This window comes from Erinaceus europaeus, chromosome 18 (genome assembly GCF_950295315.1).
Source record: "Erinaceus europaeus chromosome 18, mEriEur2.1, whole genome shotgun sequence".
Taxonomy (NCBI): domain Eukaryota; kingdom Metazoa; phylum Chordata; class Mammalia; order Eulipotyphla; family Erinaceidae; genus Erinaceus; species Erinaceus europaeus.
In genome coordinates this window covers 13,300,013-13,315,217 of record NC_080179.1, presented here as the reverse complement: position 1 = coordinate 13,315,217, position 15,205 = coordinate 13,300,013, and the positions used below count along the sequence as shown (strand labels likewise).

Genomic DNA, 15,205 nt, shown 5'->3' with positions numbered 1-15,205 from the left:
GAACTAACACACAAGGACCTCAGGAGAGCTGAGGGGTTCCCCCTCCAAAGCTGGAGTGCCAAAAGTGGCCCCATTGTCTGGGAGAGAGAGACAGAGAATCCTCAAACTCATATAACGATCAGGAACAGGACGGTCACTCTTACCCCGAGGGGCAGAGGGGCAAAGGGGCTGTTTCTTTGTGAGTTCTGTAGTCTCACTCTTTGTAAAAAACAGTTGTCCTTGGGGTGTTCAGCAGGAGGGAGTCTCTGAACATCTGAAGAGCCAGTTGGCCTTGGGTGCTCAGCAAGAGGGAGTTTCCCAATATCTGAGGAGCCAGGTGGCCTCTGTCTGGCCATCTGAAAAAATGGAGAACTTTTTAAAATGAGAGAGCTCTGAGGAAAGCCTCAGGGTAAACTCGCTTTGTCACCGTGAGAAAGGCGAAACCCTGCTCCATCACTCGTGAAGCTTTCTCCCAGCTGGTGGGGACCAGGAGCTTGAACCTGGGTCCTTGTGCATTCAGCCAGGTGCACCACTACTGTTTGACCACCTAGAGTTTTTTGGTATTTCATTATGTTACTTTATATATTTATTTTGTATAGAGACAGAGAAATTGAGAGGAACTCGGAAAGTTGGGAGAGACAAAGAGAAACACTTGCAGTGCTGCTCGACCGCTGTGAAGCTTCTGCTTCCCCCTACAGATGGGAACAGGGATTTGAACCAGGCAACATAGTTGAGTTTTAAAAATAAAACTTTTGGGAGTTGGGCGTTAGCACAGCGGGTTAAGCGCAGCTGGCGCAAAGCACAAGAACCAACCTTCCTTCCTTCCTTCCTTCCTTCCTTCCTTCCTTCCTTCCTTCCTTCCTTCCTTCCTTCCTTCCTTCCTTCCTATCTTCCTTTCTCTTTCCCTCTCTCTCTCTCTTTCTTTCTTTCTCTCTAGTTTGTATTACCAGATCTCTAGATTCCACATATGATTGAAACCATCCAGCAGTAGGCTTTCACCTCCACTTATTTCACTAAGCATTATCACTTCCACTATATTTTAATAAGGATATGCCACAACACCAATTGAAAGAGCTATAACACTACGTAGTTTCTGTCTTGTGACTTTTTGCTACATTTAAATGTCTTTATCCCCAAATACTCTTTATCCCTTGATCGAATATTAGTAACCTTTCATTTAGAGGGATTTTTAATAAAATAGTGACCTAGATCAAGTCAATGTCAAAATCCATACCCCTGAGACTAAAGGCTCCCGCCCTGCACTGGGAAGAAGCTGGTTCTTATGAATACAGAATGTCCTCAAGTGTGACCCTCTGGACAAAGTCATTTGGAGGTGGATGTGAGAAGAGGATGTACGATGACCTTTTCTTTGCACTCTGCACAGGTTATTGTATTTACTTCTCAGCTCCTTAATTAGCTGTGATTGCCCCCATTTTACAGCAGAGGACTCCAAAGCACAGAAAGATTATATAACTTGCCTGTGGTTTTATACTTAGGAACGGAAGTTGGAATTGTCTTATATCTAAGTTACCAGCGGAAATTTTTAGTGTAGAAATAAAAGGAGAGAAAGAGCACCAGAAGAGATTGGGGAGATAGCTCAGTATATTAGAGCACAGGGTTTGCATGCCTGAGACCTCAGATGTCCCAGATTTAATCTCTGGCACAACTATGAGGCAGAGTTGAGCGGTTCTTTGATGTGTGGGTATGTTGTGATGTACTTCTTTTTTTATTATTGTTGTTGTCATTGCTGTTATTGTTGGATAGGACATAGAGAAATGGAGAGAGGAGGGGAAGACAGAGAAGGGGAGAGGAAGAGAGACACCTGCAGACCTGCTACAGGTGGAGAGCTGGGGGCTCGAACCAGGTCCTTACGCCAGTCCTTTCGCTTTGTGTCATGTGCGCTTAAACTGCTGCGCTACTGCTAGATCCCCGTGATGTACTTCTGTATATTTAGAAATCCACATTGCACACACCCCTGTGTTCTGCATGAATCCATGCTCCCATTATGGTTGACTCCAAGTTCCCGGAGCATCTCTCTGAGGGCTGATGTCAGAGGAGATGCATAAGCACTTCTGAGTCAGTGCAAGTTGGTTTCAACTCACACTAGTTGTGTGCAAACACAGCCACACCCCCAATTACATGAGTTTATGAGCTGAAGAACCTAAGGCCTGGCAGTAATTGTGTACTGTTCCTTCTTCCCTCTAAGAGAGAATGAACAGTAATTGAAGCCAGCACTGGTTCTGAACGCCTCAGGCAAGTGGCATTCCGGGCACCCTGATCAGTAGGTAAGGGTCTGCATAAACACAGCTATTCTGGAGGCAGAACAGTGTTTAAAAAAATCCTGCTAGGTTTTTCATAGAGGGTTTTAATTTGTTTTGTAACCTGACCATGAAAAATCTGTGATTAGGTAGATAATGGCTCGTAAATTAGGCAGGTGGTAGATGCAGTAATTGTGTGACCAGGCTAACCCATCAGCAGTGTTTTTGAAAGAATGACGTGGCTGCCTCATTTCCATTCCTAATGTACAACTCAGCACCAGGGAGAACAGAGCCTAATAATGCCACAAGCCTCTGGAGTACCATTAGCAGCCTGGTGGGTCTTTTTTTAGGAGAACCCAGCGGCCCTCTCTTGGGAATGTTGAACTTTGTGCAGCCTTTATCTCCAGATCACTCCTGAACAGATCTGCAAATCATCTTTGGATTATTTTGAGTTACCTCTGGGCAAATGTAGTAAGAACTCAGAGCTGATGTGAGGGCCTTACCTGACAGTCAGCCTGTGAGCACAGTCAACTGTACTTACTGCTATGATGGATGACAGATATTTTAACTAAAATGATCAGCTCAGTAAATAATCTGGGTTGTTTTCTGAGGCCCATGACATTTGGCTACAGTAATAAAAGTGACATAGGTGGTCTGGGAGATGGCGCAGTGGATAAAGCACTGGATTCTCAAGCATGAGGTCCCGAGTTTGATCCCCGGCAGCACATGTGCCAGAGTGATGTCTGGTTCTTTCTCTCCTCCTATCTTTCTCATGAATAAATAAATTAAAAAAATTTTAAAAATGTGTTTAAAAAAAGTGACATAGTCTCCACCCTCAAAGATGTTGCCAGACCATCATGAGTAAATATGGGTTCAATGTATGGTCTCCATGTAGTCATAAGGGTGGAGGGAAAGCAGACGGGGGGGACAATTCCACTAAGTCAGACATACTATAAAGCATATTGAGAACACATTGAGGTGCATCTGATTTTATTGTGTTTCTCATCATCACACCTCCTCAAACACTCTTTTTTAAAAAATATTTATTTATTCCCTTTTGTTGCCCTTGTTGTTTTATTGTTGTAGTTATTATTGTTGTTCTTCTTAAATGAATCCAGCTCTTGGCTATGAATAAGTAAAGCAGTTCCAAGAATTATCCCAGTTTTAAGACATGGGTATGAATCTGAAGAGTCCTATGCATAGATAGATATTGATAGTTGTCTTGGGGTGCAAATAACTATGGTTATGTGTTTTCATTGATCCCCAAAGGCTGGGTCACATGATGCACAAACCCTTATGCCTTCCATGCCTGAATGCTACGTGCTGGATCTTGTCATCATGTTCATGACATGGCTCAACTAAACAGACAGTAGACATGGACTGGGATGTTATTAATCCAATGTGTAGTGGAGATTAACTTATCAGGAAAGAAATTGATGTATTTTGTACTTTGACAGGATCCATGATGTAGCATTATAATCTACTTTAATATAAAGAAGGATATAAGAAAAAGGTTAACAGACATTTGTTACATACTAATAATTTCATCCTCTACTTTAAAATCTGGAGGAAGAAATAATATATACAAATAGGTCAGAGTTCTTCTTCCTGCTAATGTTACAGTACTTTTCCTAAGTCTATATCTCTAATTTGTGTTTTAGTTTATTTTGTTTTTGGATTCCCTCAATATATGCCTCTTCTTTTCTAGCCAAACCTGATTCATGAAATGGACAAAAACTGGAAAAACGTCTGCTTCTGTGTCTGTGAACTTGAGATTCCACTGTGACGCTCTTAACTACGCACAGCAGCTAGACTCTCACTGCAGCTATGAGTTCAGATGAGAAGGGGGTATCCCCTGCTCACAAAGCATCCACTCCAACCCACAGAAGTGCCTCCTCTTCAGCATCCTCCCAGAGGGAGAGTCGGCAGGTAAGAGAAGATTCTAAAGAGCACTTTGTCATTTTCTGCAACTATGTCTCCATTGGGATATGGTGGAGTTGCTAATTAATTCTACAATTTTATTGTGAAGATATTTGTCCTACAGGAATTTTTTTCTGTAGATTTACCTAATTACACCATCAAGACTCTGGCCCTCTTTTTCTGATACTCAGCCCATATATTTACAGTGCAGACCTGAGACTGGCCTACAGTGTTCTTCTCACTGTCTGTGTCTGGAAGCAGGGGCCAACCTTAGAAACCTGAAAGTTCTGCTCTTCTCCCTAACCTCCCCTTTCTCCTATATATTTTTTTTAATCAAAGCTTTTTTTTTTTTTTTTTTTTTAATTATTGATCTGAATGAGAGAAACAGAATACAGAGCACAGTTCCACTCTAGCCTATTATGGGCCCAGGGCTAGAACCTGTGACCTTTGGGCCTAAGATATATATATATAAAGAAGTTTGGTGTGCAACCATTGTGCTGTCTCCCTACTCCCCTCCTGCCTTCTTCTTGGAGATGAAAAGGTCTCCCTATGAGCCTCTCACTGGCCTGCTGAGCACTTACTCATGTTTGGTGTTTCATGGACTTTTGAGACAGTCAACTTCAGTAATTAGGTTATAAATAAAATTGTGGTCTCAGGGAATTAAAGGAGGAGAGAACTTGGTACTTAAACACAGATTAAATCATTAATTCTTAATTTACCCACTGAACCAATTCTACAAATGAATTTTCTCTACATAAGTACTTTGTGGCTATTCTACAACCAAGGTTAAGTGTAGATAAATCATCTGAATATGCTTCATTGTCAAGACAAGTGGCTAATTCACCCAGCACATATCTGACTATTGATACTAGCCTGTGGTTCTATTTTTGTTGTGTAACTAGAGATTCACAATAAACAGGCATTATTAACTTTAATTTTTGTTTCCTCTGAGGTGATGAGCAATGAATGATTTTTCTTGTGGAGTCACCCCCCACCTCCCATTTTAAGTGCTCAAAGTTTATGCCCAGTTTCTAAAAGTATGAACATCTCTTATACTATAGTAGTATAGATTTGTGTTTTGATACAGCCCATTGCAAGTATGAATTAAATCTAGTTAGTGAGAATGCACTGCTGTGAGTATTCCTGAGGGATCTCTCTATCTGCAAACCTTTCCAGAACTTCCATTCCCATTTCTAGCAAGACTCCAGGAGAATCTTGAAGAATCCAGGGTTTCATCTTTATGTGTAAATCTTTCACACATTCTTTTAAAAGGTATTTATTTTTATTATTTTTTAATTTGACAGTACAGAAAGAAGTTGAGATAAAGGAGAAAGGAAGAGAGACACTTGCAGCACTGTTTCACCCCTTGTAAAGTTTTCCCTCTGCACAGAGGGACTGGGATTTGAACCTGGGTCCTTTCACATGGTAATTATATGCTCAGTCAGGTGTGCCACCACTGGTTTCTTTTTCATAGATTCTAAGGTAGATATCTATTTTTAATATTTTATTTATTTATTTATTAATAAAAGTCAGATACAGACAGGTGGGGGAGGGGAGAGGTGGAAGGAGGGAGAGAGAGAGTGGGGGGGCAGAGAGAGGCAGAGCACTGCTCAGCTCTGGCTTATGGTGGTGCTGGAGACTGAAAAACTGGGGATGTCAGAGCCTCACACTTGCAAGTCTTTTCGCACAACCCATATGCTGTCTCCCCAGCCTGGGTAGATATTTCTACTATAAGTTTGTAATTTTTTACATCAGTGTCCTTTCTTACAGAATTCAAAGAGGGTACCTCCATTCAGTTCATTAGAAACTAACTAAATCTGTGTCTTGGCACAGTGACAGTGTACACTGCATTTCATTGGCTGAGGCAGAGAGAGTTAATACAATGAATGAATCCATATTTATGTTAAATCACTTCCGCAGGCTTGACAGGCCTTTTAAGTTTGAAAATTTAAGTCTACCCTTCCCTTCTGTCCTTTCTGGAGATTTTATCCATTTATTCCCCTTGCCCTGGGCACTTAAAATTAGAGCCATAAGCAGCATGGCCTTCCTGGCTGTGGGAGAAGGCAGGGATCAACCTGGTTTACCCTGGAGAATTACAGCAAATGGAAAAGACTGATGACTGCTGTGGAAACATCTGCCTGTCGCACCTGAGCTCTGGGGCTGATGTGCAAAACAACAGGAAAGAGCTGAGGCCCTGGTCTGCCAGAGGGAGTCTGAAGGTGAACTGTATGACTGCTCACTGTCTTATGTATGGAAAGTTTTTGATAATGGGAATTGAGTAAGCATCTATAAGTTGGCAGTGAATTCTGGAAAAAAAAAAAAAGAGAAAGAAAGAGAGAGAGAGAAAGAAAGAAAGAGAGTTCAGATGGTTACTCTGTAAAGCGTTCACAGTCCTGTTTATCACAGCAGGTGGAAATTTTCCCAAATACTTTCTTCTCTGCTTCCTTCCTGCCTCCTATTTTGTCTCTCTCATCTCCCTGAAGGGAGGAAAGACTAGAGAACAACTGCAGCTCTGTTTTGCCTTCTTCCGTATCTCAGTTACTTCCTGAACATCCAGCAATTTTCTGTAAATCAGAAATTTGGGGTGATGATGTGATATATTATGCAATGATAAGATTTTTGTGTGCTGACTGTTTTCATGGTGAAGAGCAGCATGAAGAGCTAGTGGAAGTGTGAGACATTTGTCTTGGTGGAGGGTTGCCATCCTCCTGGTTTGACTGAACTATTGCAAATTCTGTAACTGTTCTCCTAAATTGACCATGTAGATAGCATGCAGCTAAGCATTTCTAAGTAGATTACCAGTATCACCTTAAATCCGTATGCAAAAATCGATTTGCTAATCATTTTCTCTTGGATCCAGAATTCCTTTTTTTTTTTTTTTTTTCTTCCTTTGCCTCTTTACCATTCAGTGGGCGAAGTTCTCTTGATTAATTTTTCTTTATAATTTTATAATCCAGACTCTCTTCACCTTGACCCGTGTTTCTGGAAAATGCTCTTGCCTCATCCCCTCTCTTAGAGAATTGTGAAATCAAATCACCTTTGTGTTGCAGACTGATGTTCAGGATCTTTTAAAGACTCAGTTCCCTACACAAGGCCAGATTTCCTTAGTATCAGTGACTACTATGTACTCTAACCTATCTAGTCTTCTCTGCTCTTACTTCTAACACTGCCTTAACTCCATCTTTCCCCTTGTCTTTCCCGCATGGAATTCCCACCACCACCCCTCCACCACCACCCCCCCTTTTTTGCCTCCAGGGTTATCGCTGGGGCTTGGTGTCTACACTAAAATCCGCGGCTCCTGAAGGCCTTTTTCCCCATTGTTATTGTTGGATAGGACACAGAGAAATTGAGAGAGGAGGGGAAGAAAGAGACACCTGCAAACCAGCTTCACCGCTTGTGAAGCAACTCCCTGCAGGTGGGGAGCCTGAGGCTGAACCGGTATCCTTGCGCTCCGCACTATGTTCACTTAATGCGGTGCACGACCGCCCGGCCCTTCTTTCACATGGTACCTCCCTGTGTTCAAGGCTTTGGTCATGTGACACTCTGAAAGCTTAACTCACCTGGTCCTCTCCTTTACTCTGAACATTTATATGATTTTGAGCAATATTGACACACTTATGTTGATTATGTTCTTTTGTCATTGTCATCAGGGCTTCACTGCTCTAGGCCATAGCTTTCAAGTAGAGAGAGGCAGGGAAAGACACCACAGCGCTGAAGCTTCCTCCAATGCAGTGGGAACCAGGCTTGAACCTGGGTCCCATACATGGCACAGCACGTGCACTATCCAAGTGAGTCATGTTGTCAGGCCCTGATTGCCTGCCTGTTTATGCACTGACCTGCTCAGCTATATAGCAAACTCTTAAAAAGATTACACATCATAACTTAAGAGACGGCCCTTGCACTTCAAAGATTTTAATATATTCTAGAGGATATATTTGTAAAGGCTTACAACAATATTAGTCTTGTCTTTTTATTACAAAATTTTCATTTCAGATTTATTTGCCCTTTCCTCTCTTCCTTCCTTGTAGACAAGTAAAAGAAAGAGCCCCTGCCAGGTGCATAATAGTAATAGGCTGTCCTTCCAGTCAAAAAATTATGTAGCCCACTATGTGAAGGAGGCAGAAGAGATAGGGGAGAAAGTGAATCAGTGCCCCTGTGATTTTGTTGTTTCTTCACCAAGGACAAGGTCGAGACTCCACTTAATATTTAACCAGTTGATGACATTAGTGATTGATTCATTTATATTTCATTCATGTGTATTATTAGATATCTTATTGTCCAACAAAATTCACCGGTTGTGTATATCAAGCACTGGCAGAGAGGAGTTAGTGGAGTCCAGATCTTGTGCTTTATGCTGACAGGGAGCTAAACAGTAGAAAAAATGGCTGAGGCTTATGAAGAAAAAACTGTCAGAAGCGGGAAATAAGTCTTTACTCTGAATCTGGATCAACCTCTCTATTTGCTGTGTGGTGACATTGTGCGCTAGGACCGTTCTAGTGGGGATGAGCTGGATGGATTCAGTTTACATGTTTGCTCTGATAATCTTTCTCACATTTACATATTTTAGAGAAGGTTTTACAACATGCAAGACTCAAACCATGTCTCTGGAGTTCAGGGAACTATATATATATATTTTTTAATATTTATTTTTATTTATTTATTCCCTTTTGTTGCCCTTGTTGTTTTATTGTTGTAGTTATTATTGTTGTCATTGTTGTTGGATAGGAAAAAGAGAGAAATGGAGAGGGGAGGGGGAAGACAGAGAGAGGGAGAGAAAGATAGACACCTGCAGACCTGTTTCACTGCTTGTGAAGCGACACCCCTACAGGTGGGGAGCCAGGGCTTGAACCAGGATCCTTATGCGGGTCCTTGTGCTTAGCGCCACCTGCGCTTAACCCGCTGTGCTACAGCCCGACTCCCGGGAGCTATATTTTTAAAAGCGAGGCCTCTAGTTGAAGCTGTTGGTTATTTTTATTTGTATCCTTATGAAGTCACTGGAAAAAGTAAAACACCATTGCTCTAAGAAGTTAGTTTTAATACATACCCCAATGATTAATATAATATATTAGAGTATACAGTGATAATTCTGTGAGGTTCGACATGACAAGTGCTTACATAAATTGATTGCTGTTGCTTAATGGGAAACCAGTGGAGAAAATATCGGCCACTCCTTAAAATAATTTAAAGTTTGCTGAAGCGATCATAAAATAATCTTTTAGGGAAAAATTACATCATAAATAAGGTATAAAGGTTGTCAGGTTTTCTAAAATATATTCTCTGTCTCATGGTCAATCCTTACAATTAATATAAGATTTCAGTTATATGGGTACCTAAATTCTTGCCTCCATATTATTTATAGCAATGCACTTGAAAAGCAACTATGACCCATTCAGCTAAAATCTACTGATGACATATAAAATGTTTTCCCAGCAGGGATTCCGTGGGCAACTGTAACTAGTGACTGCTGATGTAACCTTTTAGTTTTGATGATAGTAGCACCAGCTCATTTTTATTAAAAGTGAAGAAAGTGCTTAGAAATCCAGAAAAGTGGAGCCAGGTGGTGGCACAGCTGGTTGAGCGCACATGTTACAATGTGCAAGGGACCGGCCCCCACCTGCAGAGAAAAAGCTTTGCAAGTGGTGAAGCAGGGCTGCAGGTGTCCCTCTGCTTCTTTCCCTCTCTGTCTCCCCCTACCCTCTCCATTTCTGGCTGTCTCTATTGAATAAATAAAGATAATTAAAAAAAACACACAACTTATTTATTAAAAAAAGAAAGCCAAAAAAGTGAAAAATATTTACCAGTGTTTATACATTATGTGTATCTTACAGTATATACATACTAAGTGGGAATTTTATAACAATAATTTTTGTTGCACAAACTGATTATTAAAAAAAAAAACTCCCTGGGGTAGGGTGGGGGAGGGACTGTCAGTGGTGCAGCTGTAGAGTTCATATGTTACAGTGTGCAAGGACCCAGATCCAAGCCTCCAGTCCCCACCTGCAGTCGTGAAGCAATGCTGTGGGTGTCTTTCTTTCTCTCTCCCTCTCTGCCTTTCCTCCAAAATAAATAAATTAAATACTTTTATTTTATTTTATTTATTTTGTTTTGTTTTGCTTCCAGGGTTATCACTGGGGCTTGGTGCCAGCATTACGAATCCACTGCTCCTGGAAGTTATTTTTCCCATTTTGTTGCCCTTGTTTTTGCCCTTGTTGTGGTTGTCGTTGTTATAGCTATTGTTGTTGTTGGATAAGACAGAAATCAAGAGAAGACAGAAAGACAGAGAGGAGGAGAGAAAGATAGACACCTGCCGACCAGCTTTACCGCCTATGAAGCGACCCCCTTGCAGGTGGGGAGCTGGGGGCCAGAACCGGGATCCTTAGGCCAGTCCTTGTGCTTTGCGCCATGTGTGCTTAACACGGGGCGCTACTGTCCAGCCCCCAAATTAAATATTTTTAAACTTTCCCAGGGCCAGGTGGTGGCACATTTAGTTGAGTGCACACATTACTATGTACAAGGACCTGGGTTTAAGTCCCCAGTCCCCGCCTTCAGTGAGGGAAGCTTCACAAATGATGAGATAGTGCTGCAGGTGTCTCTCTTTCTGTTCAATCGCCTCTCCCCTTTCAATTTCTCTCTGTCCTGTCAAAAGATAGACCTTTTTCAATTAAACTTCTAAATCATCTTCTTCAGATAACTTTGTTAAATGAAATAACCAAATCACTGCTTTGAAATGTAGTATTTCTGTAATTGAATATGAAACCTAGATCTATCTCTGATTCATTTAAAATATAAAGTCACCTCAAAAATGTTCTAGTTTTTAGAGAAAAAAAGTTTAAGTACTCTTGATTTAATATTTACCTTCCAATTTAGATTCTTCCAATCTTATTAATGAGGGTGGATGTGACTTAAAATCCACCATTGTGTGTGTGCAGAATAAAATTTTAGCTTTATGTGGAATTCAGAGGATGACCCTGGACCCCAACTGTCAGGTTCAAAGAGGAATATTCATCTGATTTTAAAATCTGCAGTGTCAGTACTAGATTGATGCTGGTGAATAAGCCCTTTGGTGCTAGATATATTTAATTTCATGTTTTTTCTTTTATTATTTGTAAAATGACAAAAATGAGATTAGCTAAAAAGAGAAGGATGAACACTTGATGAGTTCAGGGACTCCACCCAGCCCATGGACTGAAGACGTTTGGACTTACAGATAATTCATTGGGAAAATAAGGTCTGCTTGCAGTAATTTACACTTGGGGTCAACTTTTGTGATTTAAATACATTCTGTAAATTGAGTTGCTGAAAAATCTAAATATTGGGCAAAGCTTATGAATTATATGAACAGTAACAAAAACGAATAGGAACAGCTGATATTTTATGAGTTCCCAATGTGAAAAAATTGGAGCTATTGTCATTTTTTCCCCAGAGAAATAGCACTGATATAAAGTAATGGAATACCTTGTCCACAGCCTATGGGCATGCAAGAAAGCTTTTACTCCCTGAGAACCTTACTCTGGAACCCCTGTTTGTGGTCTCCTCATTGTTCTGAGAGGTAACAAAGTGAATACTCATGGGAAAGGCCTTCTGTACATGCCAAAGTCCACTTTGTAAGGCAGTATTTGTCAATTAGTTTTGCTTTATGTGTTGCCTCTTCCTTTTCCCCACCAGCATTAGTAGTGATTTTTTTATATCATCCTGAACTTGGGAAATAATAGACCAAAATATTAATAGTTGTTATGAAAAACAGACAGAAACAGTGTATTTTGTATCCTTTATGTTTTCTTTCTTTCTTTCTTTCTTTCTTTCTTTCTTTCTTTCTTTTTTCTTTCTGGGTTATCACTAGGCTTGGTGCCAGCACTATGAATCCATGTTTTCCATTTTCTTGGATAGGACAGAAAGAAATTGAGAGAGGAGGGAAAATAGAACAAGAAAGAGAGACACCTGCAGACTTGTTTCACCACTCATGAAGTTTCACAGTTGCAGGTGGGGCACCAGGGACTCGAACCTGGATCCTCGAGCGTGTCCTTACGCTTAGTACTATGAGCTTAACTGAGTGTGCCACTGCCCAGCCCCTGCTTTTCTAAGAAATTTTTTAAAAATTGGACTGAGAATCTTTGATTATTTCTTTGTGTGCGGAAAACAATAATGTGTCTTCTCAGTAAAAGTGAGCAGCCCACAGCTTTCTTCGTCTTCCGCCATTTGGAGACTGCTGTCGCCGCTGCTTGGTTTTTTCAGTATGTGCTTAGTCCAGGTCAGATGTGCTGAGACCGAGACCAGTAGGTAGAACTTTACCACCTGGCACGCAGACGCTCATTATCCACAAGTGATTACACACTTTGTCTCTGGGCAAAATCTGTTCACTGTTTTCTCTGCTGTGTCTACCAAAACCCCTTCATTTCTCTAGATCTGCCTTACCACTTACTTTAAAAGTTTCCTTCTATTACTTTGAGCCTATTGATCTTGGGTAGCATTTGTCTGTCAGACCCAAGATTAACCCTGCCTGTTCCATTCCTAAGTGCAATACCCAGTGGAGAGAGCCAGTGTACAGAGTGAGTTACTGGACCTCAGAGTGTCTCATTCAGTAGGTTACTGAGGAGGCCTGGACATCTGCTGATTACAGAAGCTCCCCTAAAAGGCTCTCATCCACCCAGGTTTAATTCTCATGGCTATACAGAGTATACTTGTAGGTGCTTTGCTAGTACTATAAAGACATCCTCCTGAAAGACTGTAAGTCTGAGAAACTGCTTGATTTGATTTTCAAGTTGGGAAAATAAAAATTTTACTATCTAACATCCAGAGTAGCTCCTCAACTGTGAGTAAAATAGTGTCACGGCAGCTGAGATCTGTTTGTCAGGGAGTAAGAACGTGAACATTTTATATATAACAACAACTATTTACTCATTTTTTTGTTCAGCAAATATTTGAGTATATATAGGCAAATAAATCATAGACATAACTTCTTTGAGTATACCTGTGTTACAGAAACAAACTGTCCCAATTATGCATACAGAATGTTTTTTTCTTGTATTGTTAGCAAAATCATGTGACTGATAATCATACTGAAAACTTTTGTTGTTCTTATTCCAGATCATTGTAATAATCTTGCAAAAAATTAGAAATTAGCTTGACTTTGGTCTTCCTTTCCCTGACCTTAAACTAACACCTCATGTTTCAGAGCCTTTATGCTTGAAGCGACTTAGTGTTTGTTTGTTCCAATGACTTGCTGTTTGTTTATGATAACTGTAATGAAGTATGGTCATAGTTGTAGGGATAGTGTTATGTACTTGTGAGTACTGAGACTACAAATAAGAAGCAATTTCACCACTGAGGTCTGTTTCTCGTTCTACTTTGTTTTTAAAAGAGTTGAAGGTGATCTTTTTTTAACTTTCAGTTTCTTTTTTAAATACCTTTTTATTCATTCATTATTGGATAGAGACAGAGAGACAGAAAGAAATTGAGCAGGGAATGGGAGATAGAGAGGGAGAGAGATAGACACCTGCAGCCCTGCTTCACCACTGGTGAAGCTTTCCTCCTGCAGGTGGGGACCAAGGGCTTGAACCTCGGTTCTTGCTCACTGTAATTTGAGCACTTGACCAGGTGCACCACTGCCTAACCCCTAACGTCCCATTTCTTTTTGAAAAAGAGAAAGGTGAAGACCAGAGCACCATTCTGTGTGGTGCTGGGTATTGAACCCAGGACCACAAACATGTAAGACATAAGCTCTGCCAGCTGAGTCACCTTCTTGGCCCCACTTTTCTATCTAAAGGCACACAAAGGGATTTTTTTTAAAAAAAAAACCTGCTTGGTCATATGCTCTTACGGTCAGAGCTACTCCTAGTTACAGATGGGCCACTTAATGTGTCCTGATGGCCTGCCTTTCTTTCTTTCTTTCTTTCTTTCTTTCTTTCTTTCTTTCTTTCTTTCTTTCTTCCTCCAGGGTTATTGCTGGGGCTAGGTGCCTGCACCAGGAATCCACTGCTCCTGGAGGCTATTTTTCCCTTTTGTTGCCCTTGTTGTTTATCGTTGTTGTGGTTATTATTGTTGTTGTTATTGATATCACTGTTGTTGGATAGGACAGAGAGAAATAGAGGAGGGGAAGACAGAAGGGGGGAGAGAAAGACACCTGCAGACCTGCTTCACTGCTTGCGAAGCAACCCCCCTGCAGGTGGGGAGCTGGGAGCTCAAACCGGGATCCTTACGTCATTCCTTGCACCTCGTGTCATGTGCGCTTAACCTGCTGCGCTACTGCTCATACCCTTGATGGTGTTTCTTATATAAGGTGGGTTTCCAACAATACATCAGTTCAACATGAGGCTTTTGCTGTTGGTTCAGAGTGACTTTCATATTTCTCTGCAGCAAGAATCAAGACTTTGGTGACTGTTTTCCTTCCTCTAGGCTTTCCCAGGTGTATTGTGTAGAATTTTTCCAGCCACTTTTTTCTAAAGTATTCTACTTTCACTCATGTTAGTAGCTCTTAGAGAGAGATTTATTATTAATGTGATTCTGCCCTCTTTCAGTGAGGGCTAGAGAGTTGTTGCTGCAGAGAAAGTAGTAGAATTACTCCTCTAGTCATGCTTTTCTGACTTAAGTGATTTAAATACTTTATGCTGTTCCAAAATTAATAATGATCCTTAGAGGGACAGCAGGCAAGTCCCCGTGCATCTTCTGCTGCTGGCATTCAGAAGGTCGCCAGATCCTCACCGTCATCCACGGCTCTTGCAGTCCTCCTGGTGAGTGCTGTAGGGCGCCAGTCTCCACTTACTTCCTCAGCCTTCTCAGTACATCCCGCTACTCTGCTACTCTCACTACTCTGGTCACAAGGTGGTGCTCACTAGTTACTGGGCTGATCAAGTAACAAGAGCTCTTTGCTCGTATGCATTCTTTACTGCCAGAAGGGGACCCACATGTCATATGCCTGTTGGCTATTTGGAGACCTCTTTCTGTGACATTTAGATGCCTAAGATTCCAAGCATGTATTCTTGTGCTATTTACATAGAGCTGAGGTCCTAGCTGTCATTTGTTGAGTATTGTCCACTCCCAGGCAACACTGC

At 41.1% G+C, this 15,205-nt stretch overlaps 1 protein-coding gene across 10 annotated transcripts in view; it reads left to right on the top strand.

Moving 5' to 3' along the window:
• The window catches only part of OSBPL6 (oxysterol binding protein like 6), a 202,893-nt gene that overhangs the window by 106,742 nt on the left and 80,946 nt on the right, over positions 1–15,205 (top strand). For all 10 annotated transcript variants that reach the window (XM_060177651.1, XM_060177660.1, XM_060177658.1 and 7 more), the window contains one exon: positions 3,946–4,166. In XM_060177651.1, coding sequence (XP_060033634.1) covers positions 4,065–4,166 — 102 coding nt within the window. In that variant the 5' untranslated portion in view covers positions 3,946–4,064. The remainder of the gene's footprint in view (positions 1–3,945; positions 4,167–15,205) is intronic.